The sequence below is a fragment of the Xyrauchen texanus genome, chromosome 34 (genome assembly GCF_025860055.1).
Source record: "Xyrauchen texanus isolate HMW12.3.18 chromosome 34, RBS_HiC_50CHRs, whole genome shotgun sequence".
Lineage (NCBI taxonomy): Eukaryota > Metazoa > Chordata > Actinopteri > Cypriniformes > Catostomidae > Xyrauchen > Xyrauchen texanus.
In genome coordinates, this window is record NC_068309.1 from 23,397,698 (window position 1) to 23,418,590 (window position 20,893).

General features: G+C 37.5%; 1 protein-coding gene across 1 annotated transcript; it reads left to right on the plus strand.

The window, feature by feature from the left end:
- Positions 1-606: 606 nt before the first annotated feature.
- On the plus strand, positions 607-19,315 carry LOC127628027 (glycogen phosphorylase, muscle form-like). Its single transcript, XM_052104677.1, has 20 exons — positions 607-922; positions 5,121-5,222; positions 5,358-5,436; positions 5,641-5,744; positions 6,593-6,724; positions 9,213-9,324; positions 9,416-9,498; positions 9,635-9,778; positions 9,932-10,024; positions 10,648-10,794; positions 11,665-11,828; positions 12,223-12,337; positions 12,563-12,664; positions 12,772-12,919; positions 14,109-14,167; positions 14,498-14,639; positions 14,736-14,943; positions 15,277-15,411; positions 18,545-18,611; positions 18,716-19,315. The coding sequence occupies exons 1-20, from the start codon at positions 680-682 to the stop codon at positions 18,860-18,862; spliced, it is 2,526 nt and encodes an 841-aa protein (XP_051960637.1). The 5' UTR covers positions 607-679; the 3' UTR covers positions 18,863-19,315.
- Positions 19,316-20,893: the final 1,578 nt, after the last annotated feature.

Below are 20,893 nucleotides of genomic sequence, written 5' to 3' on the forward strand. Positions count from 1 at the left end.
GTGTTATTTAGAGTGAAAATGAATGTCACGCTCAACTTGAGCAGTTGTTGGCTGTCATAAAAACTCAAAGGAGTTCATGATATCAACATAACTAACCTCAGATCATCGCTTCATGATATCTGCCCACTCAGGAGAGGCACTGTCTAAACAAAGTAATATCAATTCTGTGACGTATCTGCACAATAGAGCCACATGTTTTTATTTTTTTTGACAATTTATACAAATGTAATACTTTAAACATCATATTACCCTCTAAAAATATATGCGGTGCGAGTGAAAGCACTGGAGACTGGAAATAGAAAACAGTCGAATTGTGGAACACTTCCGGATTCAGGAAAAAGGTGATATTGCTTCTGAAGATATGAAATGACTTTTATGCTGCATTTATGTGATTTTTGGAGCTTGAAATGTCTGGTCGCCATTCACTTGCGTTGTAAGGACCTCAGATGTGAATCCCGGAACTATCCCTTTAAATCCCCGTCCATTTGTTCAAATAGCGCAGTTGGCTGATTTGCATATTGAAAACTTCATTGGTGCTTGACTGTGAGCACTCCCCGCCTAGTAATCAATTTTCATGAGGTAAACTTTAAATCCCGAGAGCTGTGACTGTTGAATGGGTGCTGCTGTGACAGATCGCTGTGTGTTGCTTGGTGTTTAAATTTTTACCCGAACCATCATCATGTCCAAACCACTGTCAGACCACGACAAAAAGAAGCAGATTTCTGTGAGGGGACTCGCCGGTGTGGAGAATGTCGCAGACTTGAAGACAAACTTTAATCGCCATTTGCATTTCACGCTGGTAAAGGACAGGAATGTAGCTACAAAACGGGATTATTACTTTGCTCTCGCGAACACAGTCAGAGACCATTTGGTAGGCAGATGGATCAGAACACAGCAGAGTTATTACGAGAAAGACCCCAAAGTAAGTTCATGCATGTCGAGATTGCACCATAACTAAAGCAAGTGCATGCATGACGTTGCTACTACTACTACAAGAAAATAAATAAATACATAAAGTCAGATTTTTGCACATGGTCTCATAAGAACGTAAGATGACAGACAATCAGTTATAATCACACAGCCTATAATACCATGAAATTTGTGCATGATGAGGAGGGCGCTACAGTGGTAAGGGTCTTTTTAGGGCCACAGTAATGTTGACCTTTTGTGACCCTCCATCTCCGAGAGCTCCTCGGGTAAACCATGATCAGCACCCTCTACAAACATCCAGCTCTAAACAAGTTTACAGATAAAACAAAGTGCAACTTTTGTAAACCTTTGGTCTAGCACACCATCTGTCTCAACTCACTGATATACAGTTCTTTACAATGGGATGATGAATAAATGATTCTGATACAATAGCATGATACAGTATATACATACTTTACTAGCACAATAATGCACGGTTGCCAGTCTGGTCACAGTTTTATGTACATCCTGTCATGTGCATGCATGTTACTAAAGCATCTTGAAATGGTGTGTGATTTTTAGATTTAGATTAAAATTTCCAACCAAGAAAGCATCTAAACTTTTAAATGAGTCGATATTTTCAACCATCCCTTTTAATATCTAGAGCATATTATATTTCAGTGGAAAGTTTACTTGAGGGATCTTCTTTATTTTACAGTAAATACTAGAACAACCAAGCAGCAGTGTTACAGCATAAGTGCTCATGGCAATAAAATCCATGAGTTGGAGAGAAGATAGGAGTTGATAGCAGTGTTCAGCATCCCTGACCTTTTCCTCTCCAGTCTAGCCCAAGGTCCCTGGATAGAAAAGTTGTCTAGGATAAAAAGGTCAAAGTTGCTCCCTAAAAAGGTCACTGTAGAAACCGTATATGGGCGGAACAAGTGAGATGTAAATTTATCTCATTATAAACCGTCAGAGTATCGCTTAGAGTTACATAAACACTGTATAGACTTATTTATAATGTCAAGGAAGTGAAAGGTGTATTATACCTCTTGTAATTAACTGTAAAATTAGTAGAAATTATTTCCTTCCATGCACCCTTTGATCTACGAAACTACATTTAGATCCTTTCCTTACTATTTGGGTGGGCATTTGCAATAAACCTTTTAGAAAGAAAAGTGTGACTGTCATTTGTCTGGAGGTCAGCCAACAGTGCAGGAATGATCCAGAATATACAGTAGAGCAGCATTCCCCTCACATGCTTTATCTAAGAAACCAATTCCAGAAATTTAAAGAAAAAGTTTACCCAAAAAGTAAAATTCTCTCATAATTTACTCATCCTCATGCTATCCCAGATATGTATGAATTTCTTTCTTCTGCAGAACACAAACTAAGATTTTGTAAGAATATTTCAGCTCTGTAAGTCCATATAATGCAAGTAAAAAAGCACATAAAGGCAGCATAAGAGTATTCCATTGTTGTTTAATTCATGTCTTTTTAAATCGGATCGAATCGATTTTGGGTGAGAACTGACTAAAATGTAACTCCATTTTCTCTGGAACTCATGCTATTGCAGTCTGTAGACACGATGATGATTTAAAGCGTGATTATACTTACTAGTGCTTGACACATGTACAGAGCACTAGGTGGCGCTAGGTAGTGTAATCAAGCATGAAATCATGATCGCCAAGTAGACTGCTGATGTCATGGTTTATAGTATAAAAAGGAGTTATATTTTGGTCTGTTCTCACCCACAATCGATTGGGTCACTTCAGAAGAGTTTTATGGATTACTTTTATGCTGGTTGGGAGGGTTACTTTTGAAATGTATTCCACTACAGATTACAGAATACATGCTGTAAAATGTAATTTGTATTATTAATATTCCATTAGATTCCTCAAGGTTAGTAAAGTATTCTAAAAACTTTGGATTACTTCTTCAGCACTGGTAGATTTGTTTTCACTTGTTTTGACTATAAAATCTCTGTCAGTACAGTAAGACAAAATACACATGTTAAAAATACATTCTCTGAAAAATCTAAATATATTATGCAGTGTTGTTTCTAAAATAAGATAAATCAAACTGATCTTGTTTTAAGGCGTTTTAGATATTTTTACAGGAAAACAATAAAAAAAGTATTATTAGGTATATGAATTTTGCCCTAATATCAAAGGTCTAACTAGAAAAAAAAGAAATTATGATCCAACGTGAATTGTCCTGATAAAAAAATATGATCGTGCCAAGGAACATGTGCATGTAAAATGGCTAGAAACAGCATTTTATATTAGCGTAAATCTGACAACTTACACAAGATTTATTTATATTTCTTTTGCTCCAAATTTACTTCAAACGTATTTCTCTGTCTGCTCGTATGAATGTAACACATCATAAGAATGTGTTTCTCTGCATCATTTATATGTATAAATGTTTTCCATCTGAAAGGACTAAATATTCAATGAAACAAATGACAATAAAATGCAAAGTAATCTCTTTTGTAATCAAAATCCTTTTTGAATGTCCCTGTATTCTAAATACCAATTATTTCAATTGTAACTGTAGTGGAATAACGTTACTTGTATTTTGTATTTTAAATACGTAATCCTGTTACATGTATTTCGTTACTCCTCAGCCCTGGCTGCCTTTATGTGCTTTTTGGAGCTTCAAAGCTCTGGCCACCATTCACTTGCATGATATGGACCTACATAACTGAGATATTCTTCTAAACATCTTCGTTTGTGTTCATCAGAAGAAAGAAAGTCATACACATTTTGGATGGTATGATGTGAGTAAATTATGAGAGAATTTTCTTTTTGAAATCCAAAACATTTAAAGAAGCTTTTGGATGCTATCAAATTGATAGACTGGGCAGATAGTTTACCTATAATTGCAAGGGACAGTTCACTCAAAAATTACAATTCTGTAATCATTTACTTAACCCTCTGTGGAACACAAAAGGAGATGTTCAGCAGCATGTTAGTCTCAGTCACCATCCACTTTCATTGCATCTTTTATTTTCCATAAAATCAATGTGAATGGTGACTGAGGCTTTCATTCTGCCTAACATCTCTTTTTGTGTTCCAGGGACAAAAAAAAAAGACAAAAAAAAAAAGCCATTTAGGTTTGGGACATCTTGAGGCTAAGATTTTAGTTTTTTGGGGGGTGAACAATCCCTTTAACCTCTTTATAATATTGTATAATTTGTTTTTAATCAAAAGGCAGTTTAGATTATGTAGAAGTCGTACAACATGTTAGTGTGAACCCTTCTTCATTAGCTGCTGGAGAGCACACCGTTACGCTCCCTGTAACCTTTGCTGGCGACCTCACTGTTGGTTATTTTATTTTTGGTGATGACTCAAAATGCCAGTGTTACATAACACCAGTGACCTTCTTCACTCACTGCCCAGTCTTTTTCAGCTGCTCGAACCCCATACACACCCTCTCACCTCCACTGTCTATCTCTCTTTTTCTCTCTTGCTTTTCATACCCAAGAACACTAAAGGAAACGCCTAAAATGTCACGGCTACAACAAGAACAGTATCAGATTGCCTCCCTTTAGGTCTCATCCAGTGTGTCAGCCCTCTGCTAGAGTGTTAAAATAACCTTTAATGTAGTCTAAAAATAGTCCTTAGGCATTTGACAAGTTTTTAGCCCATGAATATAAACTATAAACTTATGAATCACATATCCAACATAACTGTCCATTCTGCATTTCTAAATATACACTACATGTGTCACTACATGCCAAAAGTATGATGACACCACCTTCTAATTAACATATTTGTCTAGGCCACTTAATTCCAGTAAAGACAAATCTTAATGCTGTGGCATATGACATTCTAAAGAAATGTGCTATGCCAATTTTGTGGCAACAGTTTGGCGAGGACCCTTTTCTGACCCTTTACAAAAAATTATCTAGTGTGGAAGAAATTGGCCTGCACAAAGCCCTGCCATGGTTTCATTGATGCTCTTGAGTCTGAATGGAGCAAATTCCCACAGCCATGTGACAACATCTAGTGGTAAAACCTTATTAGAACTCCCTGTTAATGCCAACAGTTTTGAATTTAAATGCTCATTAAAGTGTGGGGTTGGGGTGTTCACAATTTTTCAGCCATATAGTGTAAATCTTTGACAAGTTTCAAATAAAAAACTAAAATGTCATAAACAAATCAAATAAAAGGCATGTGACTTGTTCTCTTTTGCTGTGCCCTCAGCGTGTGTACTACCTCTCTCTGGAGTTCTACATGGGTCGTACCCTGCAGAATACCATGGTGAACCTGGCTTTGGAGAACGCTTGTGATGAGGCCATGTATCAGGTTGGGCAACTCCATGAAACCTAAATTAACTTGGCTTCATTCATTCAGTCAGGGTTGTATCATAGATATGTGATGATGCAGGAATGTTGACTATTTTGAGTAAAGCAGTGAATCATTACATGCTGTGTTTTTCAGCTGGGTCTAGACATGGAGGAGCTCCAGGAGATGGAGGAAGATGCTGGACTTGGAAACGGAGGCCTTGGCCGTCTGGCTGGTTTGTAATCTGATCTCCCTCCTCTTTGTTCCTTGTGCTTTAAAATAAGCATTATTCACAGTATGGATTTATTGAACATTGCCCAAGAAAGTCAGATGATAGCGATTCAATCCTCAAACTTTTGAAAATAGAGTACTTTTTACAGCTAAGATAATTATTTTTCTCATAATACTCACGGTTGCTCTCTCTCTCTTTCTGTGTTAGCTTGCTTCCTGGACTCTATGGCCTCTCTTGGCCTGGCTTCTTATGGTTATGGCATTCGCTATGAATTCGGAATCTTCAACCAGAAAATCGCCAATGGCTGGCAGGTAGATTAAATGACCTTCAGTAATTTGTAATAATGTGAAATATTAAATAATTATACTCACTTAGCACTTTATAAGGAACACCTGTACACTTACTCATGCGATTACCTAATCAGCCAATCATGTGGCAGCAGTACAGTGCATAAATTCATTAGCTTTATTAGCTTCAGTTAATGATCACATCCACCATCAGAATGGAGGAAAAAAATGTATCTCAGTGATTTAGAGTGCGGCATGATTGTTTGTGGCTGGTTTGAGTATTTCTGTAACTGCTGATCTCCTGAGAGTTTCACACACACAACAGTCTCCAGAATTTACTCAGAATGGTGCCAAAAACAAAAAACATCAAGTGAGTGGCGGTTCTGTGGACCGAAATGCCTTGTTGATGAGAAAGGTCAATGGAGAATAGCCAGACTGGTTTGAGCTGACAGAAAGGCTACGGTATCTCAGGTGACCCCTCTGTACAATTGTAGTGAGCTGAATATTATCTCAGAATGCACAACACGTTGAACCTTGAGGCGGATGGGCTACAACAGCAGAAGACCACATTTGGCTCTTTATTAGGACCATAGTGTTCCTAATGAAGTGCTCAGTGAGTGTGTGTGTGTGTGTATATATATATATATATATATATATATATATATATATATATATATATATATATATATATATATATATATATATACAGCATTGCATGGGCAAGCATCACTCACATTTTCTTTAGAAAATACTTATATTTATATTCTGTTGATAATTTCTTCAGAAAAGTATTTTGAAAATAATATTGTGTAGAAATATTACCTATGACAATAATTTTATGACGAAAATGTTATAACATTAATGATTGACAGGTTGAAGAGGCAGATGACTGGTTGCGGTATGGTAACCCATGGGAGAAAGCCCGTCCAGAATATATGCGCCCTGTGCAATTTTATGGTAGGACAGAGCATCACCCAGATGGAATCAAATGGGTGGACACTCAGGTTTGACATACATTATTATTCTTGAACCTGTAGCTGGTTTTGTGTGCAAATTGTAGTTACAAATACTCACTAAACAGAGTGGTTCTTATGAAACCTGTCAGGAAAGTGTCCTGGTTATATTTTACTTCAGAATCAAAAGAAACAAATACATTAATTGTAGCATTAAAACAGACTTTTCATGACTTACATTTTGTGAAAGTTATGCACATTTTACCACCCAATTCTCATAACTTATACATCATATTAATACTTCCTGGGGATTGTCTTTAAGTTTTTGATGATTTTATTTTAAAAAGTCATTGTACAACAGCCTCTTACTGTAATAAAGTGGAAAAAAAAGAAAAAAGAAAACTGTGGTGGTAACGATCTTCATTGAAAACAATGGGAATAGTAAAAGTAAAATGTCTCAAAAAGTATAGTGTCACAGTAATAAGAATTGGGTGGTAAAATATGCTTAAAGGGATAATTCGCTCAAAAATGAAAATTCTCTTATCATCTCAGATGTGTATGATTTTCTTTCTTCTGCAGAACACAAACAAGATTTTTACAGTCGTGGCCAAAAGTATTGGCAGTGACATACATTTTGTGTTTCGCAAAGTTTTCTGCTTCAGTTGTTGTAGTGTTGATTTACATTGTCTCTAGATTATTGTGCAGAGTGATCAGATGCATTTTAAATAATTGCAAAAAGCTTCATTGGCCAAAAAAATTTACTTTATCACAAAAACTCAAATTTCTCAGTTTGTTTGGTCCTGGCACAAAATTACCAACTAACATAATTTCTCCAATCATATCAGTGTGGGAAAGTGTGAATGAGTACTAGTCAGGTGAAATCACTCTATCATTCTGATTGGATTATAAGAGCAGACTGATTGCTAAAAAAGAAGGGAAGAAGTGCTTCCAATCATTGTGTTCTTGTTAGCAATGTTTACCTCTAAAGAAAGACATGCAGCCATCATTGCTTTGCATCAAAATGGCCTCACATGCAAGGAAATTGCTGCAAAGAATATTGCGCCTGAAAGAACCATTTACCAGATCATCAAGAACTTCAAGGAGAGAGGTTCAACTGCATTGAAGAAGACTTCAGGACGTCCCAGAGTGTCCAGCAAGCGCCAGAATGTCTCTTCCTGAGGAGTCAGCTATGGAATCGTGTCACCACCAGTGCAGAGCTTGCTCGATATTGGCAGCAGGTTGGTGTGAGTGCATCTGCACCCATAGTGAGGCGAAGACTTTTGGACAATGGCCTGGTGTCAAGAAGGGCAGCAAAGAAGCCACTTCTCTCCAAGAAAAACATCAAGGACAGACTGAAATTCTGCAGGAATTACAAGGATTGGACAGCAGAAGACTGGTGCAAAGTTATTTTTTCTGATGAAGCCCCCTTCCAACTGTTTGGGACATCTGGAAAATCAAAAGTCTGGAGAAGAAAAGTTGAAAGCTACCATGAGTCCTGTGTCATGTCAACAGTGAAGCATCCTGAGACCATCAAAAATAATGGATCACCATCAGTCAGGATTTGGCCCAGAAGCTGATATCCAGCATGCCAGAGCGAATTGCAGAGGTCATGAAGAACAAGGGCCAACACTGTAAATATTGACTCTTTGCATATATTGAATGTTTTTGCCAATAAAAGCCTTTAAACTTAAAAACGTATAATTGTTTTCCAGTATACCACAGAAACATGTGAAAAAATAATCTACAAATACTAAAGCAGCAAACTTTGCAAAACACAAAATTTATGTCACTGCCAAAACTTTTGGCCATGGCTGTAGAAGAAAATCCCGGCTCTGTAAGTCCTCATAATGCAAGTGAATGGGAACAAACATTTTGAAGCTCCAAAAAGCACATAAAGGCAGCATAAAAGTAATTCATACGACTCCAGTGGTTAAATCCATGTCTTCAGAAGAGATATGATAGGTGTGGGTGAGAAACAGATCAATATCTCCCTGCCCAGTAGATGGCAATATGCACGAAGAATGCGAATTGCCAAAAACAAAAGAAAAATTATTTAAAAGTAAAGTTAAAGGTGGTGACGCATCATAAAAAAGGACTTAAATATTGGTCTGTTTCTCACACACACACTTATCATATTGCTTCTGAAGATATGGAATAAACCAATGGAGTCTTATGGATTTCTTTTACACTGTGTTTATGTGCTCTTTGGGCTTTCAAAATTTTGCTACCCATTCACTTGCAATGTGAGGACCTACAGAGCCGAGATATTCTTCTAAACATCTTCGTTTGTGTTCAGCAGAAGAGAGAAAGTCGTACACATCTGGGATGGCATGAGGTTGAGTAAATGATTATTTTTGGGTGAACTATCCCTTTCAGTGTCCTGAAAATAATGTTACAATTTAAAAAATCTTAAAGGTCCTAAATGTAGGCTTAATTGTATAGGCTTAAAATTCTAAATATGGTATTTTAGTTGGCGTTATGAAATGTTCTTGTGAGTTTTTGTGGGAATCACCCAACCTGTTTTCTATTGTGTTTATAGGTTGTCTTGGCTTTGCCATATGACACCCCTGTACCCGGCTACAGAAACAACATAGTAAACACCATGAGACTGTGGTCTGCCAAGGCCCCTTGCGATTTTAACCTGAAGGACTGTGAGTATCAATAACAGTTATTGTAGCTACTTTTTTAGCTAAAAACAAATGACATCATAATCTTTCTCACACATTCTCTTCCCATTCTCAGTTAATGTTGGTGGCTATATTCAGGCCGTGCTAGACAGGAACTTGGCTGAGAACATCTCTCGTGTGCTCTACCCTAATGACAACGTCAGTACCACACCATTGGCTTTCTGCAAATTGTTCAAAGTTAGCACTTAAGGACAACCACAATTTTTACAGTTGGTTGGTTATTGAGTGGATTTGAAATGCTTGCCTGAAGTTTTTGGTCCCTGTCTCCATACAGTTCTTTGAGGGTAAGGAGCTCAGACTGAAGCAGGAGTACTTTGTGGTGGCTGCGACTCTCCAAGACATAATTCGTCGCTTCAAGACCTCCAAGTTTGGCTCCAGGGAGACTGTGCGCACTGATTTCAGCACTCTGCCTGAGAAGGTTAGCTCCATCACCCCATCCATACAGATTTCTAAAATGAAATCTGTTTGTGTTTAGTATTACTTTCAGGAGAGAAGGAAGTGAGTGTCAGAGTGCTGCTCTTTGCCATGACTTTCAAGGCTTCTTTTTATCGTTTTGTTTGGCTGCTCTCAGGTGGCCATTCAGCTGAATGACACTCACCCTGCCTTGGCTATCCCTGAGTTGATGAGAGTGCTGGTTGATGAAGAGAAGCTACCCTGGGAGAAGGTTTGAGGCAGATAATTTGTTATCAAATGTGATTTATAATTATTTTTGCAGTAAATATAATGTAAATGAATCTTTTCTTTGCTCAAGCAGTTTATAGAATTGTTTGTATCAAACAACCACAGGCTATAGCACTAGAGGGCAACAAAGTACAATGAACCTCAGATAGTTGTTCCTTCCAATACTGTATGTGGACATGATTCTTAATAACATCATTACATTCACTATTCTTCATACAGTACATTTAAAAAAGATATATATTTTTGTCCCTTATTGGTACTAAACATTAAATAAAGCCCATCTGCTAATCCAGAATGCAATTACCTTGCTGGATTAAGCTAGTTTATGCTGGTTAGGTTCTGGTGAAGCTGGTCGACCAGTACACATTTTCAATTTTTTGGTAATATTGCTGTTTAACCAAACAATGCTGGTTAAGATAGTAAAAAAGCATTTTTGGAACACCAGCACACTAGCATTAAAAACCAGCTATTCTCTTTTAATGTTTTATTTTTAGTTGGGAAGTGTTAATAAATCCCATTGGTAGTGCGTTATGGTGCTTATAATGCAAACATAATCCACCAGATAAATTGTAAGCCAATCTGTGTTGTCTTCCTCACTCCCTGCAGGCGTGGGACATCTGTGTGAAGACCTGTGCCTACACCAACCACACTGTGCTGCCTGAGGCTCTGGAACGCTGGCCTATCGACCTGTTCCATACCCTGCTGCCCCGCCACCTCGAGATCATCTATGAGATAAATCGACGCCACCTGGAGGTCTGGCATTAATACAATCATCAATCCATGTCTATCTGTCTGTCTGTCTGTCTGTCTATCACCTAGCAATGTCCTAGCAACCAGCCAGATCACATTAGCAACCACTGACGTGCACAGAACAGGGGCAGAAGGGACGCAAGCCCTTTCGTTCACAAATCTAAAGTTGCCCTTTTGGTCATCCAGAAAAAGGGGGAACATTTTAATTATTAAGTTAAAACAATAAATTATAATTTTCTTTTAAAATCTCTTCATAATCTCACAATAACAGTAATAATGTGTCATAATGAGATTTCTTTGTAAATCGCAGACGTATTAAAGAAATTTAAGCAGAGGTACCTTTAAAAAGTGTGCAGATCGGGGACATATTCCAATCGTAAGTGATCCTCCCAGTGCCCTATTCTCACTCTGAACTGCAGAGACCTTGAAGTGGGTACTCTGAAGGAAACATGGCATTACTGTATGAATGTACCCTTCGCTAACAGTCTAGTTGAAGGGCCCTCAGAGAAAAGAAACATTTTCTCATTTTTGTTTTGAAAGAGTATTACCATGGTGCTTTTTGTGAGAAATATAACAGAATAGGCTATTATTTGTGATAAAGAAAAGGAAAATATGTACAGTATATACTAGATTATTTATAATTACTAATTAAAAAAAAAACAAATCTGTGCATGTAACTGTTAGCAACCACCTTGTAAACATCCAGAACACCTTACAAACTAGAAAATCACAGCAGCTGCCCAGAAATAACTCAGAACACCTCAGATCTATCTGTCTGTCTGTCTGTCTGGCAAGCTAGCTGCTCTAAGGCCAGTTATTATTATTGAGCTTTTAAGTTTTTTTGTAGTACACAGTCTGTGTTTGTTTTTGTAGCGCATTGCATCTCTTTACCCCGGCGATGTGGACCGTCTGCGCCGCATGTCTATGATTGAGGAGGGCTCACAGAAGAGAGTCAACATGGCTCATCTGTGTATCGTTGGCTCTCATGCAGTCAATGGTGTAGCCCGTATTCACTCTGACATCCTCAAAGCTACCGTGTATGTATAATGTATCACTTGCCAACACACATCAGCCTACATTACAAACTGTGTTAACCAATAGATCCTTTGCATATTGTTTAAAGGGATATTTAATGTAAAATGAAAATGCTGTCATTATTTACTCACCCACATGACTTTATTTATATTAGACAGTACGTTGGTTTCAGTCACCATTGAGACTGCATCAATGCATCTTTTTTTATTGCATCTTTTTTCCATATAATAAAAGTAAATGGTGGCTGAGGCTGTCATTCTGCCTAACGTCTCCTTCTGTGTTCCAAAGAAGCAAGATAAAAAAGGGTTGTAACAATATGAGGGTGAGTAAATGATGACAGAAGTTTCATTTTTGGGAGAGCTATCACTTTAACTTTGCTGTGATATTTATGCACAGATTCAAAGACTTCTATGAAATGGACCCACACAAGTTCCAGAACAAAACAAATGGAATCACCCCTCGCCGCTGGTTAGTCATGTGCAACCCTGGCTTGGCTGAGGTCATTGCAGAGGTTGGTACAGTTGTTCACACACTTTTATGTTTTTCTTGTTAACATAACTGAGACATGATTGGCAACAGTGGCAGCAGAAAGCTTGTGTCTAGTTTCCGCTGAAGTAGTAATTGCTCTTTTATATAATGTGCAATGCCATCGTGTGATAATAACCATATTCCTCTTGTTAAATTCTCCATTTAACATAGAGTAAGTAACATATGCTCAATTATTTCTGCATGTTAGAGAATCGGAGAGGACTTCATCCGTGACCTGGATCAGCTGCAGAAACTTCGCAATTTTGTTAATGACGAGGCTTTTATTCGCGATGTTGCAAAAGTGAAACAGGTTAGGAAGGATTGATATGTGGCCCATTTCTAAACAAAAATCTGTGATATTTTGAATTTATATCAAAATTTAGAGTTGATTTCTGTATATATTCTTGCCTCTTTTAGGAGAACAAACTAAAGTTTGCTGTGCACCTGGAAGAGCACTACAAAGTAAAGATCAACCCCAACTCCATGTTTGACGTTCAAGTCAAGAGAATTCATGAGTACAAGAGGCAGTTGCTCAACTGTCTGCACATCATCACTTTCTACAACCGTGAGTGGTTTGTGTACTTTCAACCCTTGTTTTGTCTTTCTCAATCACATGGAATAATTAAACTATAAGGTTCAAGAGAGTCTGGTTTATTATGAAATAGTCATGACCAAACACATTGTTAGGTAACTCCAATAGCCATGGCTATCATCGTGTGACCCCATGAACACATGCATGTATGTTGTATTTTGGCTTTGCTATATGCAATCATAATTTAAATTCAGAAGACTCTGGGGTGTTAGTAAAGGGTTAAATTTTCGGTGTACAGAGTCTTGTGACAAAATAGCATTATGCCAATTACAGCTAATTTTGTCTTTGGAGAAACGCCAACAAAATGTACAACTGGTTAGAAACCTAATTAAGTATTTACATTGAAACCAGTTTGAGTCAAAATTGTAGCCTCTAGTTTCATCCGATATGCCATTTATTGGATTTATCAGCGATTTATCATGAAACACCCCGCTGCTAAATACAATGTACACGAATGTGTACTTAAGCACATTTTTCACTTAGAAATCCTATATTTGCTGTGCATTATCACATCGAGAATCAATGAGTTCATCCAAACGCTGAAAAAATTTTGCTTTCAGAGGCTTTAATGTGGAGTTGGGATGAAAATAAGGTGCATTTCTGAGACCAGTGCAGTCAGACAGCACACTGGAGGTTGTCATTTACTAAATAGGGAGCATCCTATAGCTTTTCTATGCAGCTTAGTGCATTCACTCAAAATTTCAGTTTCAGGCTGCAGATGATGTTTGAACCACTTGGCAGACATGGGACAATGTTAATCAGTACATAGATTCATCAAAATTGAAAATTATGTCATTTACTTACCCTCATGTTGTTTCAAAACCATCTGACTTTCTTCTGAGGAACACAAAACCAGATGTTAAGCAGAATGTTTACCTCAGTCACTATCCACTTTCATTGTACGGAGAAAGATGCAATGACAGTAAATGGTTACTGAGGAACACCATGAGGATGAGTAAATTATGACAATCAATTCCTTTTGTACCATCATCTCTAGGCTTGAAGATTTAATACCTGACATAACATAATGTTGTTATGCATCAATAATTAATAATCCGCTATGCACGATAACCGGCATCCAGGACCGGAACTGGAAATATTCTGTCATCATCTGCTTTATAAATTATTATGATTTTCTTTCTGTGTTATTTTAATTTTGCAGGTATCAAGAAGGAGCCTAACAAGGAGTGGACCCCAAGAACAATTATGATTGGTGGAAAAGTGAGTTTATCTGTGTTAAAGGGATAGTTAACCAACAAATTAAAATTCTGTCATTATCTGCTCACTATCATGTTGTTCCAAACAAGTATGGCTTTATTTCGTCCATGGAACAGGAGATATGAGGCAGTATGTCTCAGTCACCATTCACTTTCATTGCATGCTTATTCCATATAATGAAAGTGAATGGTGACTGAGGCTAACAATCTGCCTAACATCTCTGTTTTGCATTCCACAGAAGAAATAAAGCCATACAGGTTTGGAACAACATAAGGGTAGAGACCTTCTAGAATTGAACATTTTTATACCTGGTTTTGGTTCAATCCAACCTAGGCTGCTCCAGGCTACCACACTGCTAAAATGATCATTCGTCTCATCACGGCTATTGGTGAGGTGGTCAACAATGACCCCGTGGTGGATGACCGTCTCAAAGTCATTTTCCTGGAGAACTACAGGGTCACACTTGCAGAGAAAGGTACCAAATGAGAATTTTATGGTTCTGAATATTACTTTATTTTCACATGAATATTTAATTATGTTAGGTTTGATCCCTCTAATTTTTTTCTCTCAGCTATCCCTGCATCTGACTTATCAGAGCAGATCTCCACAGCTGGCACAGAAGCTTCTGGAACAGGCAATATGAAGTTCATGCTGAATGGAGCTCTGACTATCGGCACCATGGACGGAGCCAATGTGGAGATGGCAGAAGAAGCAGGAGAGGACAACTTCTTCATCTTTGGCATGAGAGTGGATGATGTTGAAGCCATGGATGTTAAAGGGTTTGCTTGAATATTTGGTCTGTCTGTTATAGATGTCACACTGTATATTGACTAAACATCACATTATCAGAGTGTAGGTACAAGGGCCGTTTTGGCGCCCTAGGCGAGATCCCTATAGACGCACCCATCTGGGGACCAGGGTTAAGGGAGATTGTGGCTTGGCAACAGTGGCCTCCTCATTGGAGCCCCCAGGTGGTGGCGCCTTAGAGGACCGCCTTGTTCGCCTATGCCTAGATACGGCCCTGGTAGGGACACAAGGGTTTGGGATCTTGAGAACAGAATCAGTAGAGCACTTACAATGTGTAAATGATGTGATATTCTCCCATCTGGCAGATACAATGCATTCGAGTACTACAGTCGTATTCCTGAGCTGAAGCAGGCCATTGACCAGATTGCAGGTGGCTTCTTCAGTCCAAAACAACCAGACCTCTTTAAGGACATCGTCAACATGCTAATGCACAATGATAGGTATTGCGACCATGATGAGCAACTTTCACATACACAATCCCACAAATATACATAGACTTTACAATAAGGTTCTACAGTATTTGTTAACATTATTTAATGCATTATGTACCATGAACTTACTTTAAACAATCATTTTGTACTGCATTTTTAATCTTGATTAATGTTAATTTATCAAAATATTATTGTTTTTTTTCATGTATAATAGCGCATATTGCTATAACTAATGTAAACGTACATTATACAAATTTGAATGTAAGAATTTATAAGTAAACATGTACATTAACCAAGATTAATAAGTGCTGCAAAAGTATTGTTGATTGTTATTTAATGTTAATTATTACGTGAATTAATGTTAACAAATACAACCTTACCACACCATTTAATGTGAACAAGTGCTTGACATTGTTACAAGATGCTAGAATTAATTTTAACCATATTCCTACATACAGGTGAAACTCGAAAAATTAGAATTTCGTGCAAAAGTTCATTAATTTCAGTAATTCAACTTAAAAGGTGAAACTAATATATTATATAGACTCATTACAAGCAAAGTAAGATATTTCAAGTCTTTATTTGATATAATTTTGATGATTATGGCTTATAGCTTATGAAAACCCCAAATTCAGAATCTCAGAAAATTAGAATATTACATGAAATCAATAAAAAAAAGGATTTTAAATACAGAAATGTCGGCCCTCTGAAAAGTATAATCATGCATATGTACTCAGTACTTGGTTTGGGCCCCTTTTGCATTAATTACTGCCTCAATGCGGCGTGGCATGGATGCTATCAGCCTGTGGCACTGCTGAGGTGTTATGGAAGACCAAGATGCTTCAATAGCGGCCTTCAGCTCTTCTGCATTGTTTGGTCTCATGTCTCTCATCTTTCTCTTGGCAATGCCCCATAGATTCTCTATGGGGTTCAGGTCAAGCGAGTTTGCTGGCCAATCAAGCACAGTAATACCATGGTCACTGAACCAGGTTTTGGTACTTTTGGCAGTGTGGGCAGGTGCCAAGTCCTGCTGGAAAATGAAGTCAGCATCTCCATAAAGCTTGTCTGCTGAAGGAAGCATGAAGTGCTCTAAAATGTCCCGGTAGGCGGCTGCGTTGACTCTGGACTTAATAAAGCACAGTGGACCAACACCAGCCGATGACATGGCTCCCCAAACCAACACAGACTGTGGAAACTTCACACTGGACTTCAAGCATCTTGGATTGTGTGCCTCTCCATTCTTCCTCCAGACTCTGGGACCTTGGTTTCCAAATGAGGTGCAAAATTTGCTCTCATCAGAAAAGAGGACTTTGGACCACTGAGCAACAGACCAGTTCTTTTTTCTTTAGCCCAGGTAAGGCGTTTGACATTTGAAGCCCATGTCCAGGACCCGTCTGTGTGTGGTGGCTCTTGATGCAGTAACTCCAGCCTCAGTCCACTCCTTGTGAAGCTCCCCCACACATTTGAATGGCCTTTTCCTGACAATCCTCTCCAGGCTCACGGTCATCCCTGCTGCTTGTGCACCTTTTTCTTCCACACTTTTCCCTTCCACTTAACTTTCTATTAATGTGCTTTGATACAGCACTTTGAGAACATCCAACTTATTTTGCAATTACCTTTTGAGGCTTTCCCTCCTTGTGGAGGGTGTCAATGATGGTTTTCTGCACAACTGTCAGGTCAGCAGTCTTCCCCATGATTGTGAATTCAACTGAACCAGACTGAGAGACCATTTAAAGGCTCAGGAACCCTTTGCAGGTGTTTAGCTGATTAGAGTGTGACACTTTGAGCCTACAATACTGAACCTTTTCACAATATTCTAATTTTCTGAGATTCTGAATTTGGGGTTTTCATAAGCTGTAAGCCATAATCATCAACATTATATCAAATAAAGGCTTGATATATCTTACTTTGCTTGTAATGAGTCTATATAATATATTAGTTTCACCTTTTAAGTTGAATTACTGAAATTAATGAACTTTTGCACGATATTCTAATTTTTCGAGTTTCACCTGTACTTTCATTTATGTGTTCATTCATATCACTTACTACAATTATTGAATCAGGCCTTCTAGATAAGTACAAACACCAAAACCAGCATTTCTCAGTGCATTCAGAGACACTTTTATGAGGCATTGTGTTGCGCAAATGTGAAGAAAACCGAAAATAGGCATGTGTTAACCGAAGCTAAGAATACTCTTATTTGTAATTGAATATACAATCAAATTAACCAAAATCTTTGATAAATAAAAATGCAAGGGGCACAATACTTTGTAATCAGTGTTTAGTAAGTTACTTAAAATACTAATCCACTACAAATTGCTAATTATTTTTCCGAAAGAATAATCACATTGCTTATTACACTTTTCCACTCAACAAACTCAAAACAATGTCTATATTTCTTACTTATACATCATTATACTCATCCATTCAGCACCTCACATTTCTCCTTCACAATGACTCGTTACGGAGCCATAATTCATGTATTCTATTAAATAATATACAGTTTTAGAAAAAAGCATAACCCTAAAATGACCCTAATTACATTGAAAATTAGTAACTGTAATCTTATTACAAGAATTTAAAATGTAACGCATTACACTACTTTTGACTTAAAAGTAGTTAGATTACAGTAAATAATTACTTTGTAATTGGATTACATACAACACTGGTTGTAATGAAACCTTGTGATTGACAGGAATACCGTCTCTGCAGGAATCTTTTACGAACAGTATATTTACCTTAATATTAAACCATTCTAAAACAATAAATTGTCTTTTTAAAATGTCATGTAAGTGCTTTAACTAACAGACCTACAGTATATAATGCAATTGTAGCTCGACTTCGAGCAGCATGTAAACACGTTAGCAAACCACAATTTGTGTAGGTGTTGTGCACATGCTTCGAAAGACAGCAGTGACACGCAATGTGTATTTTACAATTCCTCAGCTGACGTCCTTGCTTCAAACATTGTGTCATGTATACTTTGACAGACAGTTAAAACTGTAGCTTAACTACACAAAAACCCACTGTAACTGTATATTAACATTTATAGAAACTAAATTATAACTGAGCGTGTAAAGGATTTTAAGGTATTTCTCAGTCCTATTCCTGTGTACATGGATTTTGTTTTTCCCCTGCTCAGGTTTAAAGTGTTTGCTGACTATGAAGACTACATGAAATGCCAAGAGAAAGTCAGCGCTTTGTATAAGGTGAGTGTAATAAATAATTTATTTTTTTAAACACTTCGCTGACAAAACTGAAATGTCTTTGAACCTTGATTATTCTCAATTGTCAATTCTTCGTCTTTTGACAGAAACCTAAGGAATGGACCAAGAAGGTGATCATGAACATCGCCGGTTCTGGCAAGTTTTCTAGTGACCGCACCATCGCTCAGTATGCCCATGATATCTGGGGTGTAGAGCCCACTCTGGAGAAGCTTGCGGCACCTGATGACCTATAAAACATCTCCACCTGTCCCTCTCTTGATCACCAACCAAGTGCAACCATAATTGATTATGAAGACAGCAACACTAGATGTTCCCTCTGAATGAATGCAGATATAGCTGTCTTGTTCTTTATTTTGGCAATGCTTTATGTCATGGTTCACCTTGACCAGTCTGTCAATCTTCAATCTGTGCTGCCTCAAACAAACTCATTTACCCAGTAAACAATCCATAAGTTCAACAAACTCCATAACTATTAGCAAAAGCGCCTTTCAGTGGCAACTGTGATGATCCGGGATTCTGATAACTTTGAATTTACTCATTCATTATGAGCAGGAGACACATCTTGTCCCAGAAGAGTCTTTGATGGAACACCCTGTGGTGTTAAAGTGATGTTATCTTTTGTTTTGTGTTTGAACTGTTAAAAAACTTCATATTCTGAATAAAATCCAATTAAATCTGGTCTCAAACACTGTTGCTTTCGGCTTTTAGTTCTGCTGGTTCTTAAAGGATTAGGAACATGGTTAGAATTATGAGATTGTCAGCTATGTCTGCAAAAGCTCTCATTAAAATGGCATGAGTAGGGGGTCACGGTTGTTTCAAACATATGAGTGAATTAGTGGTTGCTGCTTACACATTTAACATGCAGACTCCATATGAATGTTTGGCTCAATCACCATTCGGTTTCATTGTATGGAATATAGATACAATGAAAGTGAATGTTGACTGAGGCTAACAATCTGCCTAATGATGGAATCTTCTATAATGGGTGAATCCCTTTAAGGGCTTGTATTGCAGATCCACATAGTCCACATTTCTCTTATCTCAGTTTTCTCCTATCAGCTGTCATTATTATGATAACCATCTAACCCAAACACAAGGCCTTTTCTTCAGTGTTGTTTTTGTTATGTCACGACATACTTATGTAATAAACTATAAACAAACAAAAAAGATCTCCATTTAATTAATATCACCAAATTGCTCAGAATGAGAGTGTGCGGGGGCAACGAGTGTTCTGTAAGTCACTCTTCCTGCTTGACTCTATAGAGCACTTCAATATTTACACACGTGCAAGCAAATGCTCACACGCACATTAAAAAAAAGATCAGGGGTCAGCCATGCTATCAGCCAGCAGTAAACTACATAATTGCAGGCAATCCTGTAATGGCTTACCAGTCAAATCCAGAGCTTTGTTTCTGTGTCATAATTGCGTGTGAAATGCTAAATCCCTACTCACACCTTGACCCCACGAGGTCTTCTCACAAACCAGCAGGTGGACACAATGTGTTTCCAGAGATGGGCTATGCTGAGTCATTTGCTCTGGCAGCCGGTGCTGCTCTTCACAGGGGTAAAAACTTCAAAAGGGAAACAGGGCAGATACAGGACAGGGGCTGCTGAACACTGAAAAAAAAATTAAAAATACAATGTAATCAGTAGTTTTGTCTTGTTCTCTAATAAAATATCTTAACATCCTTAAAACAAGACAAATGTACTTGATAAGCACAAGTGTTTATACAGCATGTCACTTGAATTAAGTTTATTTTTATTAGCAAATAGTTTTTTTTGGTTTGCTTGTTTTGTTATTGCCAATGTTATAAGAAAAATAAACTTAATTCAAGATATACCCTTTGAAAAATATCTCAAATAATTTTGGTCTCAAATAATGTATGTTTAGTCAGTGTGACATCTATAAAAGACAGACCAAATATTCAAGCAAACCATTTTCTTGATTTAAGTGACTTAAATATTTTTACTGGAAATCAAGACAAACATACTGTTTAAGAACAGAATTTTTGCTGTGATTTAACTCTGAGTTTAAACAGCATTCTGAGAACAAAATCTGAGAGTGCAATGATGTAAGTTTGTAGATGCTGAGGCTGTTGAATAACAGCTGTGTGAAAATATTCTGGCCTTTGTTTTATATCCACATGCATATAATGTTTTACAGACCCATAATTAATAGTTACTTAAAGAGCTGTCTGGGCCTCCTAACTTTTCTGTCATTTATCAAATAAGTTCCCCTAGTCATGCTTACTTTCTAATTCTCC